The sequence below is a fragment of the Salvia miltiorrhiza genome, chromosome 5 (genome assembly GCF_028751815.1).
Source record: "Salvia miltiorrhiza cultivar Shanhuang (shh) chromosome 5, IMPLAD_Smil_shh, whole genome shotgun sequence".
Taxonomy (NCBI): Eukaryota; Viridiplantae; Streptophyta; class Magnoliopsida; order Lamiales; family Lamiaceae; genus Salvia; species Salvia miltiorrhiza.
The window spans coordinates 56873962-56885052 of record NC_080391.1 but is presented as its reverse complement, the minus strand read 5'-3'; the positions used below and the strand labels follow the sequence as shown (position 1 = coordinate 56885052).

At 36.4% G+C, this 11091-nt stretch overlaps 2 protein-coding genes across 2 annotated transcripts; both read left to right on the top strand.

Moving 5' to 3' along the window:
- The first annotated feature begins 5592 nt into the window (after window positions 1-5592).
- Window positions 5593-7637, top strand: LOC131025377 (transcription factor MYB20-like). Its single transcript, XM_057955111.1, has 3 exons — window positions 5593-6126; window positions 6589-6718; window positions 7047-7637. Exons 1-3 carry the CDS (start codon window positions 5994-5996, stop codon window positions 7486-7488), a joined length of 705 nt encoding a protein of 234 aa, XP_057811094.1. The 5' UTR covers window positions 5593-5993; the 3' UTR covers window positions 7489-7637.
- An 864-nt stretch (window positions 7638-8501) lies between these two features.
- Window positions 8502-10577, top strand: LOC131025375 (small heat shock protein, chloroplastic-like). The gene is made up of 2 exons (XM_057955110.1): window positions 8502-8957; window positions 9983-10577. The coding sequence occupies exons 1-2, from the start codon at window positions 8732-8734 to the stop codon at window positions 10441-10443; spliced, it is 687 nt and encodes a 228-aa protein (XP_057811093.1). The 5' UTR covers window positions 8502-8731; the 3' UTR covers window positions 10444-10577.
- The last annotated feature ends 514 nt before the right edge of the window (window positions 10578-11091 follow it).

Below are 11091 nucleotides of genomic sequence, written 5' to 3'. Positions count from 1 at the left end.
AACCAACAATTCTGTGATCAATGAAGGTCATTTCCTATAACATTCGCGGCTTGGGGAGCAAAATAAAGAGAAGAGAAGTGAGAGAGCTCATCCAGAAGCAGGAAATCGATATCTGCTTTATCCAGGAAACGAAATCTGTTTATCTTGAGGAATTGACTATTAAATCAATTTGGGGCGGCGATGGATTTGGTTTTGCACAACGCCCTGCCGATGGAAGGTCCGGTGGTATTCTCACGGTCTGGAATGAAAAAGTTTTCACTGCATGCAGCCATTGGGATTCTCCTGGAGCTTTGATTGTAAATGGCATTTGGTCTCCAGGTAATGTCTCTGTTTGCTTAGTTAATGTTTATGCTATGCAAAATCTGAATGAAAGAGAGCTACTTTGGGACAGAATTGGTCTTGTTGTTGACCAAAACAGAGATTCTTGCATTTGTGTTGCTGGTGATTTCAATTCTGTTAGAATTGGCTCTGAAAGAGCTGGTCGTGGGTCTCAAGTTTCGTCGCGTGAGATGTAAATGTTCAATAGTTTCATTACTGATAATGTGTTGGAGGAAATCAGATTGCAAGGCAGGCAATACACGTGGTACCAGCCACAAGGTAATTGCAAATCAAAACTCGATAGGTTCTTAGTCAATGAGAAGTGGCTCCAAAACTGGGAACATTCGAAAGGCAGAGGCCTCCAGAGATCGGTCTCTGATCACTGTCCTATTCTTCTAGAGACTAAATATGTCGATTGGGGGCCCAAACCCTTTCGATTTATTAACGCCTGGACAAGCCATCCGGACTTCCAAACGGTGGTTAAAGATTCTTGGAGTAAAGGAGGCATCACGGGCTGGAGTTGCTTTGTTTTCAAAGAAAAGCTGAAGCGGCTGAAAGAAGATCTTAAGATCTGGAATAGAATATCATTTGGGAGAATTGAAGATAATATTTCAAGGCTGAAAGATGAGATTAACGTGTGGGACGCGATTGATGATGTTTTGGGGCTCGAGGAGGATGAAGTGGTTAAGAGGAGCGAAGCCGAAGCCAACCTTTTGCTCCAGTTAAAGAATAAAGACAGTATTCTGGCCCAAAAAGCTAGAATTAGTTGGACAAGGGAAGGAGACCTGAATAGCAAATTCTTCCACAGGGCAATTAAAGGTAGAAGGAGCAAAAATGTGATGTCTGGTCTGGTAGTCGAAGACTCCTGGTTTGATGAACCAACGGTGGTTAAAAGAATTGTTAAAGATCACTTTCAAGCACAGTTTCGCCGATCCAACCGACTTAAACCAGATCTGCCGGCGGACTTCGTGGAAAAAAAAATTTCAAATGCCAATAGAGACAGCCTTGATCAACCTTTCACTGAAACTGAGGTTAAGGCCGCGATTTGGAACTGTGATAGTGGAAAGAGCCCAGGGCCGGACGGCTTTAATTTTCACTTTTTGAAGAACTGTTGGGAGATTTTAAAAGAGGACATTCTCAAGGCAATGATGGAGTTCCACTCGCATGGCAAATTGGCCAGAGGGTGTAATCCTTCATTTGTTACTTTGATCCCGAAGAAAGAGGGGGCTGCGGAGCTTAAGGACTTTAGGCCGATTTCCCTTATTAATTGCCTTTACAAGGTGATTGCCAAGATCCTTGCAGCTAGGTTGAAACCTGTGATGTGCTCCATTATCTCAGAGTGCCAAAGTGCCTTCATCGAAGGTAGATATATTCTCGATGGTGTGGTTGCCCTAAATGAGATTATAGAGGTAGTTAAGAGGAAGAAAAAAGGCACTCTGCTCTTCAAAGTTGATTTTGCAAAAGCCTATGATACGGTCGATTGGAATTTCTTGGATATCATGCTCGAGAAGATGAATTTCAGCGTAACTTGGAGAAAGTGGATTAGTGGATGTCTCAGTTCAGCATCAACAAACATCCTGGTCAATGGCAATCCTTCTGGAGAATTCCAACTTGAAAGAGGCCTTAGACAAGGCAACCCTCTCTCACCGTTCCTCTTTCTTATCGTGGCCGAAGGTTTGAATCTCCTTATTGAAAGATCAATCCGGGCTTGTCTGTTGGTACCTCTCGAGCTTGGACAAAGTGGATTCAGAATTTCGCATTTTCAATATGCGGATGATACGATGTTTGTGGCTCCGGGTACGAAAGAGAATGCGTGGGCCTTTAAATGTATCCTTAGACTCTTTGAGGCGCTGTCGGGTCTATCTGTTAACTTCGAAAAAAGTCGTCTGATTGGCATCGGGATTGAGGAAGCTCTCTGCGTGGAAATGGCTGATATCATTAAATGTAGTGTCGGTGAATTACCTACTAAATACCTTGGCATTAAAATTGGGATGCGTCTTTCTTGGTCTTCGGAGTGGAAATACCTTGTTGATAAAGTCAAGAGCAAGATTGATGGGTGGAAGAAACGCAAGTTTTCGTTTGCAGGAAGACTAACCTTGCTTCGTTCTGTTTTGGCCTCAATTCCGATTTACCAGCTTTCATTCTCAAAAATTCCAAATTGTGTGTTGTCAGATATCCGGACTGCTTTTTGCAGGTTCCTTTGGGGGGGAGGACCGGAAGCCAGGAGAATACATTGGGTAAAATGGGAAGACATGTGCGTCGACAAGAATATGGGAGGGCTTAATATCAAAAATCTTTCTTGGTTTAATTTGGCTCTTATGGCTAAGTGGATTTGGAGGTTTCTTTCGGAGAAGGATCTTCTTTGGACTAAAGTTATTAAGACTTGTCAGGGGGATCTCACTTGGGATGGGGGAGGGTTTCGGGTGACTGGGAATAAGGCAGCTAGACATGGGTGGTGGAAGAAAGTGGTAGAGATGAGTGGTGGAGAAGGCGGGAAGTGGTTTAGAGACAATATGGAGGTGAAAATTGGGGAGGGGGATGGTTTTCTTTTTTGGCATCATTGTTGGGCAGGAAATTTTAGGTTGTCTGAACTGTTTCCTCGGTTATTCCATCTTAGCAACAACAAGGGGGGAGCGATTAGTAGTATGGGTACTTGGATTGAGGGGGAGTGGAGATGGGACTTGAAGTGGAATCGTGAACTTCGACAGAGAGAGCTTGATCAAGTTCAACAGCTTACTTCATCCATTTGTAATGTTCGTTTGATTGCAGGCTCGAAAGATAGCTGGTGTTGGAAAGCTAGCAAAAATGGAGTTTTCTCGGTTCATTCGGCCTATAATGTTCTTGGCCTGGAGTCTCGATCGATGGATGAACGTAGTGTCGAGAATGAAATGGCATTGATTTGGAAAGCTCCGGCTCCGGCAAAGGCAGTTATCACAGCCTGGAAAGTACTTAGAGGAAGGCTTCCTACTTTCGATAATCTCAGGAGGAGGCAGGTGAATTTCCAGTCGGGGAACCTGTGTGTGCTGTGCAACTCTTGCGAGGAGTCGATTAATCATCTCTTCTTTTCTTGTCAAAAAACTGATGCTATTTGGAAGGATATTATTTCATGGCTTGGCAAGCAAACAACGTCCCAGTCACAGGCGAAAGCACACTTTAACGCCTTCATTAATTTGGGAAATAAAGATGACGTTAAGCTGCTTCTTAGTGTGTGGATCTGCACGATTTGGTGCTTTTGGAGGAAGAGGAATGAGTGCATTTTCAAACAAGGTATGTGGAATAGGGATAGGATTTTTTCCGAAATCAAGTCGATACTTTGGGGTTGGAAAATGGCTTTCAACCTGGTGACCCCATACTCGGAGTTTAGAAGGTGGTTCTCTGCTGAAGCTTTGATTACTTAGACCTCCTGTTTTGGTTTTTTGGTTTTCCTTGTTTTTCTGCTTTCTCCTGCTCCCTTTCTGTATTCTGTTTTTTTTGGTACCTCTGGTACCTGCTATCTTTTTAATCAATTTATTTTTTTCTGATAAAAAAAAAAACTATGTTCAATGAATTCACTTAATTGCATAGATTTAAGGAGATGAAACATTTAATTTTATGTTCATTTATTTAATTTATGGCCTAGAAAAATGAAAAGACATTAAATTTATATTCATAATATATTAAATTTAGTATTTTAAAATAATAAACTTTAATTAGGGACATTTAAGGTACAACATATTTTCAGTAAAATAAAATATGACTTTTGTACCCCTACTGATCCGGATCAATTTGATCCGTAGGGATTTATCCTATTTGATAATGATGTTTAGTGCAATTTGCAGCTCCAATGATATACAAATTCTTGACAAAGGGCGATAGTTCATAGTTGGATAAGAGAATTGAACTTTTCGATAGTTCTAAAAATTAGATAAAAAAGAATTGAGAAATTGAAAACGTTGTATGAATTATGATGATAATTTCTGAGACAAATAGGAATGAAGACAGATCTTACCTTGGGGATGTTCTTGCCAGCATCTGGGAGATGGCTAACAATCTGAGATCAGTGGAATTCAGTTGGACACCAAGAGAAGGAAATGCAAACGCCGATCGTCTTGCCAAATTTGCTTTACTTTCTAGGGCTGAGCTCTCTTCTTCGTTTTCTTTTCCTAATGTAATTATTAACAGCTCTTTGGTTTAATGATATCTCTTTTTCTCTCAAAAAAAAAAAAAAATTTAATATCTCCGGCAACGAATTCTACCACGTAAGTTTCAATTCTTTGTTATAAAATAATAAGGGGTTAATTATATATTTTTGTACGAATTTTCACTTATTTTGTAAATTTAAACACGATGTCAAATATTGCAATAATTAATATCACTGAATATCTTTCATTTTGTTGCAAAATAAACAATTTTAATTATTTTTTTCCCCGAAAAATTGACACGTTGAGCAATATACTTACCGAATTGAAAATTACCGAGTTCACATTAATTTTTCAGTGATTAAAATATCTTGGGAGATTTAGTTCTGCAACATTTAACAATTATTTAAAACATCATGAAAATTTGTGCATTATTGACAGTTAATTCAATAATAAATGATAATTATGTAACTGATTACTTTTTTCAAAAAATAATTAATGGAGTACGAAAATTATGAATTTGATAGCCGCACACAAACAAGAGAAAAATATATTGCGACAAAAATTCAGACTTAAATTGATCTGGAAAAATTCCTATAAGAGGATGCAATATGAGTAAAACTTTTTTGTTTGAAGAGGATTAATAATTGTTTTTATTTTCTCTTCTATGGTGGCTCGAATTTCCAATATGAGTGTCGTGCCAACTAAGTCGCGTTTCGTTGTCTCCGACTTGAGTATACTTCTCACGACACTTTAATTTCAACATGTGTAGCTTAACTAAAGTCGAGCTAAATTAATTTATAGGATTAATCATGCCATAATTATCCTGAATTCGATGTATTAGTTCGTGCAAGTACTATGATTAATCATAATTGCCATCGAACTCGAGGGTGTCTAAAGTAAGACCACATAAATAAAATATTCCAACACAATCACATGAAGATTTGATACACAGAACATCTACAGAAAACATGTTCGATTAAAATAAGGTGAAAATTCCCCTTCATCACAAGCAAAAGCTACAATAATTGCAAAAAAAAATAAAATAAACAAATTAAAACAATTTGATGGAAAGAAAAAAAAAAAAAAAAAAGAGTTGCCCCCCATGAACCGTGCTGCCTTGTTGTAAAAACTTTTGTTTCTTTCCCACTTTTAATTTCTGTAATAAAAAATGTTGTCAACGACAACCAACTCCTTCATTTTTCTACTACCAAAGTGGCTGAATTCCAATCATTTGATGCAGTTTACGACACAAAATCATGTCAGAAATAGTTTCGAAAGCATGAACCCTTCAACTTTTATTTATTTTTGTTTGCTTTATAGAGGCTCAATTATCAGTTGTGTCTTCGTGAAAGAATATTCAGTTATTATATTTTATTTTTTTATTAAATATTAGCTGGAAGAATCTTGGTTTCGATATATATAAGCAGCTATTGCACCTTTTCTCTCTTTGTTTACAGCCTAAGGCTGTGTTTTAATTTGCAGCATTGCATATCTCTCTCTCTCTCTCTCTCTCTCTCTCTCTCTCTCTCTCTTTCTCTTTCTCTCTCTAGGATCATGGGAAGACAACCTTGTTGTGAGAAGGTAGGGCTTAAACGAGGTCCATGGACGATCGAAGAAGACAATAAACTCATGAATTTTATCCTCAACAATGGGATACAATGTTGGAGGCTCGTGCCAAAACTTGCAGGTAAAAAAACAAAAAAGAGAAAATGAAATGAAACTTGTAATTAATTTCTAGGAATATTTATGCAAAATGTTGTGAGTTTTTCTTGATTTTTTTTTTGTTATTATTGTTAAGTTGATAGTAGCAATATAAAGAGCATTCTGCTGAGCAAAAATCGAAAGTTCTAGTAGGTTCGATTTAGACAGAGTTTTTTGTGGAGTTTTGATGTTGAGAATTTTAATTAGGATGGAAAATGATTTTTTTTTTATTAATTGTTTTCGTGTTGAATTATTGAGTTGTTAGTGGGAGGCTACTATCAATGCTATAAAAAAACATAACTAATAAACGACTTTTGTAGAGGAGAATATTGTGTTGCACATTACACCTACATATTTCATATTTGGAAAAAGAAATTAAGACAAAATATACGATTGTTGTAGCAATTATTTGAATGGTTTTCTTATATTAATGTTGATGATAATGTAGGTCTAATGAGATGTGGAAAGAGCTGCAGATTGAGATGGATAAATTATTTGAGACCGGATTTGAAGAGAGGTGCGTTGACAGATGCAGAAGAAGATATGATCATCGAGCTACATTCTCGACTAGGAAATAGGTAAAATATTCATTCATATATATTAAACTATACACATAGAGCTGTCAAAAGGGATCTAATCGAATCGGGCCGAAAATAACTTCATGGATAAAAAGCCGAGCCGGATCGGTTTTTAGGCCAAATTAGCATTTTAGGCCGGTCGGCTTGGCCACTTTGACAGCTCTAGCCGTGATCTTCCATCCCATTATGACACACTTTTCATTTTAATTTGTTTAATTGATAATAACACATTCTAAAAGTATAAATAATTAGGTTTCTTAACTCTTCTTAATATCCGTGTCTAACTTACTTTACACTCTAATAAGCGTCATGTCTGTTTTTGCGTTAGGTGGTCTAAAATAGCGACACACTTTCCGGGAAGGACAGACAACGAGATCAAGAACTACTGGAACACGAGGATCAAGAAGAAGATGAAGCTCAAGGGATTGGACCCGGTCACCCACAAGCCGGTCCAGACGAAAACTTGCGATTTTGAGACGAACAACGAAGAAATGCAGCATCATCAAAGCCTTGGATTTCAAGAAACTACCGTCTCATTAATCCCAAATCTCAAAGATTATGATGATCAAATGCAGCATAAGACAGAAGAAGGGTCACCCTCGAATCAAAGCAGGGATGATTCTTGCATCAAGAATTCGGACATGGGATCTTCACTTGTGTTCCAAAACAAGGAATCTTTGGGGAGTTTCACCATGGATTCTTACCAGAATCTAATGGATAATCCGTTTTTCTGGGATTGTTTCACCGGTTTGGGAGAGAGTTTTCCATGAGTGGAAATATAAAAATTAAGGAGAATTTATTGTTGTTAATTATTGTTATCGTTGGTGTAATGTGCATGTAGTGAAGGTCAATATCTATTTTTTATGTGTTCGACATCACTAACTTAATCTTGATTCTTTTTATTTATTTATTTTTTTTCTATCGCACGAGTCCTATCATTGGCGAAAATTTTATTATAGGCTTGATTTTATGATTTGGTTTGTTTTAAATGACATATCTAAGTTATAAATACTTACTTACTATATAGCGTACCTATTGTATATTGTTGGATTTGTGTTGCGAATTAGGATTGTCAGAGTTCTAAATTTTTGACAAAAACTTAGGTGCAATATGTTGAACCATGCAACATGATCGATCCGCAACATGAAGCTCCGATTCGAATCCTTTACACCATTATATTGCATGGTACAAGACAATTTTTCTATTCTTGCGATTTGATAATAGGGGCTTTTATAAAAAAAATCGATAACTCGACAATTTTATAAAAATAACAAAAATATAAAAAGATTGTCCCCCTCACTTCTTATCGAGTCCATCATTAATGTTGCAGGGCAGATTTAGAAAGAAAGTATAAAATGATAGTATTAGAATTTTATTATAATAATATGTTGGAGCAAATTTTTTTTTTTTTTGGGATGGTTAATACATAAACTTTGAACCTTTTGTAATTGTTTGAATTAAAATTTCGGACACATTTAATGTTAAGACGCTAAATGTATTGCATGATATTTTTATACTATAAGCTAGCTATGACGAAGAAGAAATTTCAAAGTCCACATAGAATAAAATATTGTCGAAATTTTAATTCGAGCCGAATCCTACAAAGTTCAAAAATTTATGTATTAATTATTCCAAATATAATACTACTAGTTAAAATTTAAAATTTGAATATTTAATCCTTTTTTATTATTTATTCTAATTTCTTGCCCCCATTCAAACTTCATCTTTCTTTGTCACACCTCACCTCTAAATATATAAATGTACATTTAATATAAACCAAGTCAAAACAATAAAATAAAAAACCGAAAATGAGATTTTTCAGAAAACGACATGAAAACAGAGTAGGTTGTTATGGAACCTTCTTCAACCTCCGGCCAGCTTCTGGAGAAGTCCAGTAAAATCCGACGCTTCCAGAATCGCCGCAGCTTCCCTTTAAATCTACACCCCAAATCTTTCTCTCTCTCTCACTAAAAACCTCAAGAATCATCAAGCAAACACCTTTTGCAAAGAGAGATGTCACACTGTTTATCCCAAACAGCTCTTTACACTCCCATTCCTCCGAGTTCAAGATTTTCCTATCTCCGGAAATCTCCCATCTCCGGCCGAAATTGTGCCAAGATTGCGGTCAGGGCCGCGGCGGCGGACGGCCGGGAGAATCTCGATCATTTGCAAAAGCAAAATAAGCAGCCGCAGCAGCCGCCGGCGGCCAAGAGAAGGGCCGCCCCTGCGGCCCCAATTGGTATGTGCATATTTTTTATGTTTATTTTCTTAGCTAAATTAAAATTAATCTGCTTTTTATTCGATGATGTCTCTGGTTCTCGTAGATGACGAGGGTTAATCTAAATTAATTAATTTGTTGCTTATTAAGATAGATTGAAATTATGAGATATTTTAAAGTTCTTGAAGTTTTCATTATTTGAGCTAATTGAAATTCTAAATATTTTAATATTATAGATAAAAATACTTAATTATGAATCTTATCAATTATGAAGAATAAATATTTCTCCTTTAGTATATGATGGTTGATTTGCATTTGCCTATTGTTATTGTGTTCTGTTTAGGAGGCATTTGAATTGAGTGATACAATATGATTGATAAAATAATTAAATATTTGATTTGCGTGATTTCTCATGTAATGAATAACTCGATCTGCACTTTCAATTTAAGGTTAATTGATTGTTTAATCATTGGATTGTAAGATTCCAAAAGTAGTCTTATTAAAATGATCAGTTAGAGGTAATAGTTATGTTTGTTTTCAATTTTTTGCATTTTGGTTGGATTACAAAAAAGGAACTCTAATTCTTTCAATTATAACTCCCTCTCTTTATATTTTTGTCACAATCCTTTAATTTATTCTATATAGTAATCAATCAATTCAAACAAAAAATTAAACAATTCACCAGTATTGCTAATTTTGCTATTATTTCTTAAAATGTGATGATTTGGAAAGTTACACATTGTGCATTTCGATTTTTGAGATACTAATATGCTCTTATGGCCTAAAAAAAATACTCCCTTCCTCGTACTCATATTTTTTTTAGTTCGTTCATGAAATGAGTATTTATTTTCCTTTAACAAGTGTACTCTACACAATCTTTTAATTAATACCATTAACAAGTGGAACCTTTATTCCACTAATACCACATTCAATACATTTCTTAAAATTCGTGTCGTCTTCAAATAGCTACTTTTTTCGTGGAGGGAGGGAATATTAAACCAGCCAAAATTAGGACATTTGTTAACCTAATTCCTACATATGTGCAGGTTTATGGGACAGATTTCCAACAGCTAGGACAGTGCAGCAGATGATGGAAACAATGGAGAGGATGATGGACGACCCTCTGGCCTACAGCGGCGGCTGGGCCCCGGCCTCGCCTCCCGCAGAGGCGGCTGGGTACGGGCGGGGGAGGACGCCGTGGGAGATCAAGGAGGGCGAGTCCGAGTACAAGCTGAGGTTCGACATGCCGGGCATGACCAAGGAGGACGTCAAGGTGTGGGTCGAGGAGAAGATGCTCGTCGTGAAGGCCGAGAAGAAGGGCGGGAACGGGGAAGGCGAGGGCGAGGAGTGGCCGGCTAAGAGCTACGGGAGGTACAGCAGCAGGATAGCCTTGCCTGAGAATGTGGAGTTTGAGAAGATTAAGGCTGAGGTTAAGGATGGTGTGTTGTATATCACCATACCTAAGGCTAGTAGTAGTGCTAAGGTTTTTGACATTAGTGTTAATTGATTTTGCAATGGGGATATGAATAGGGATTTTCTTGTATTTAATTTCCACTGTGAAATGGTGGGATGGGGCATGTTTAAATGTGTGAAACATGATCTTGAAATTGTTAATGGAATTTAAGATATATTGTAATTTAACTGAAGTGGAGTTTGAAGTAATTTTGGATTGGATCTTTTGTCCCATTATTAATTTTATTTTTTTTTATAATTATTTTCTTATAAAAATTAAGAAATATCGCTATAATGAATTCTAATTAATATCTCTTTTTCATGTTGCACTCTCTGTACTTTTAATATTTTATAGTTTCATTCATTCAATTTTTTTTTCTTTTTTGAAGATAAAAGGACTAAATCTTATGAAGGCTGAAGCCATGAAGAAAAATCAGACTTCCATGATATAATCGCTTGAGAAATTAAAGAAAAAGAAGCTAAAGCATGTGTCGCTCGGTTCGCCTGATAAGTTTTAATCCATTATCTTTTTATATAATTTTAAGACAATTACCAAGTTTACTAATCTAATTAGAATTTATAACTGATTTTTTCATTTTTTGAATTAATAATTAATTATTAAAATTACCAAAATTTTGTCAAATGAGTCTTTTTGTTTTTTCGAGCAAACTCCCAAGTATAAGTCGCCTTCAAATTTGACTAG

Excerpts from the sequence above, each read along its gene's own strand:
- LOC131025377 (XM_057955111.1), top strand. The coding sequence starts at position 5,994 with ATGGGAAGACAACCTTGTTGTGAGAAGGTAGGGCTTAAACGAGGTCCA. Across the intron at positions 6,127-6,588 it reads GCTCGTGCCAAAACTTGCAG|GTCTAATGAGATGTGGAAAG; the intron begins GTAAAAAAACAA and ends ATGATAATGTAG. Across the intron at positions 6,719-7,046 it reads CATTCTCGACTAGGAAATAG|GTGGTCTAAAATAGCGACAC; the intron begins GTAAAATATTCA and ends TTTTTGCGTTAG.
- LOC131025375 (XM_057955110.1), top strand. The coding sequence starts at position 8,732 with ATGTCACACTGTTTATCCCAAACAGCTCTTTACACTCCCATTCCTCCG. Across the intron at positions 8,958-9,982 it reads CGCCCCTGCGGCCCCAATTG|GTTTATGGGACAGATTTCCA; the intron begins GTATGTGCATAT and ends ACATATGTGCAG.